At 31.4% G+C, this 2,008-nt stretch overlaps 1 protein-coding gene across 1 annotated transcript; it reads left to right on the forward strand.

Moving 5' to 3' along the window:
* The first annotated feature begins 462 nt into the window (after nucleotides 1-462).
* On the forward strand, nucleotides 463-1,146 carry LOC103497235 (RING-H2 finger protein ATL39-like). The gene has a single exon (XM_008459348.3). The coding sequence runs from the start codon at nucleotides 534-536 to the stop codon at nucleotides 1,053-1,055; it is 522 nt and encodes a 173-aa protein (XP_008457570.3). The 5' UTR covers nucleotides 463-533; the 3' UTR covers nucleotides 1,056-1,146.
* Nucleotides 1,147-2,008: the final 862 nt, after the last annotated feature.

Genomic DNA, 2,008 nt, shown 5'->3' on the forward strand with positions numbered 1-2,008 from the left:
ATTATCATATAAATTTGTTGATCCATATGTTTTCAAAATTTGCTACTAGTTGAACTATACTAATTTTTGCTTTACTATATCAAGTTCTTAAATGTTTGTTGTTTTTATCTATTGTCATAATATAAATTAGGATTAAGATTTAAGATAAATTTATTTTTAAAAATCTAATCATGAATATTATATTCGTAAACTTTTGTCTATAAAAAATTATTCAAACTTGCTGCATCTTAATAACGTTTAAATATAAGCTAATACTCTCACTAAAATTAAAGAAAAAAAAATAATTAATTAATTAACCCATAGGTTTAGGGTTTAGTTTATGAAATTTGAAGTTTTTTTTAGTCTATTTAGTTTACAAACTTTTAGACAATTACATAAATACCCTTGTCCATACTGGGCCTTAAAAACCCATAAAATGGGCTCTCGTTAAGAATCGAGAAACCCAATAGAAGATCTCTCATCAATGCTAAAGAATCTCATTCCTTTTACAACTCTTTCACTCTTCCAAAAACGTATCACTGAAAAAAAGAGAAATGAATTCTCCGACGGCCGTATCTCCAACAACCATGCCTTCACCGCCCCCACCTCCGGACGACTTACCCGTCGGCTTCCTCTCAGCTCTAGATCTCGACTTCCTAAATGTCGCAGGACTCTCCGCTCTGGCTATGATGTTCATCTACTTCATTTTCACCTGCTACGAACGGAAATTCTGGAACCGAAACGGCGATATCGAAGGCGGACGGCTGCCATCGGAAACGATGGATGAATCTCCGGCTTCAGAAACAGGGGATTCATCAAGAAGACGGCCGTCTTCGAGGGCAGTAATATCGACGAGGCTGTTTCAGTACGGAGTAGGAGGAGGGGTAATAGGGAAAAATGCGGATTGTTCGATTTGTTTGGATGAATTTACTGAAGGTGAGATTTGTCGAATGCTTCCGAAATGCAAACATGTTTTTCATCGGTTTTGTATCGATCAATGGCTTCCCAATGAACGCAATTGCCCTGTTTGTCGTTCACCTGTTTATGTTCGTCTCGTTTATTCATTTCCTTCTTGAGATTTTTATTTTGCTTTTTGGATTTCTAATTGTGAATAATTTTTTTGTTTAATTCATTTGTTCTATCATTAACATTTTTTTTTCTCGATTATATTTAATTCGTTCGTGTGTTTTTGAAAGAATCAAAAACTGATTATTGATTTGTTAGTTGTAGTGATCAATCGTAATTTGTTTTTGTCTTTTAGATGTTTAAGGATCGATCATTTCATTGATTTATTCTTTTCTATTCTAATTTTGTAGTGTTTAGATTCTTTTCTATTTGGATCAGCTATGGTGAAACTTTCTAATAGATTCTAAATTTTGTAGGTTAGATGATATTTTGATGGTAAATTTGTCAAAGTATTCATCAGTAGATCCTACACTTATTAAGTTTACACTATCTAGTATCATATGTCACTTATTTCATATATAAGCATATACATACAAATACTATCTCAAAGGATTATGAATACTATCTCAAAGGTTGGTGTTTCGTTTTTCCACTCCACCAAATTACTTTTACTTACCCATATTAGAAAAGAAAAACTACTACCAAACTTGCAATCTTACAAAAAGTTAATTGGTGTTCCTTTCAGGACCTAATGAAATATAATTTTTTTCTTTTTTTATATATATATATATTTCTAATTATTTAAAATGTAGTAAATAAAATAGTGTTATGAGAATTGAAATGGTGTAACCACATTGATATTTGTTAACAATTATCACTCAAAAACAATGATGCAAGAGACCATTAAGGTCTTGACTGCCATGATTGATTTTATCAATTTTATCAAACTAACGCTCTCATCTAATTGTGGAGATAGTATATTAATACTACGTCATTAGGATTACATAGTATTAATAAACAACCACAAACATAATAATAAATACGAATGTTTGACTTTGACTATGAATAGAAACATTGTAGAGTTACATAGATTATCATACAAAATTGGTCGAGAGGAGCGCAA

The sequence above is a fragment of the Cucumis melo genome, chromosome 12, assembly GCF_025177605.1.
Source record: "Cucumis melo cultivar AY chromosome 12, USDA_Cmelo_AY_1.0, whole genome shotgun sequence".
Classification (NCBI taxonomy): domain Eukaryota; kingdom Viridiplantae; phylum Streptophyta; class Magnoliopsida; order Cucurbitales; family Cucurbitaceae; genus Cucumis; species Cucumis melo.

Bases quoted from the DNA above. Each gene is read 5' to 3' on its own strand.
- LOC103497235 (XM_008459348.3), top strand. From the start codon at position 534: ATGAATTCTCCGACGGCCGTATCTCCAACAACCATGCCTTCACCGCCC.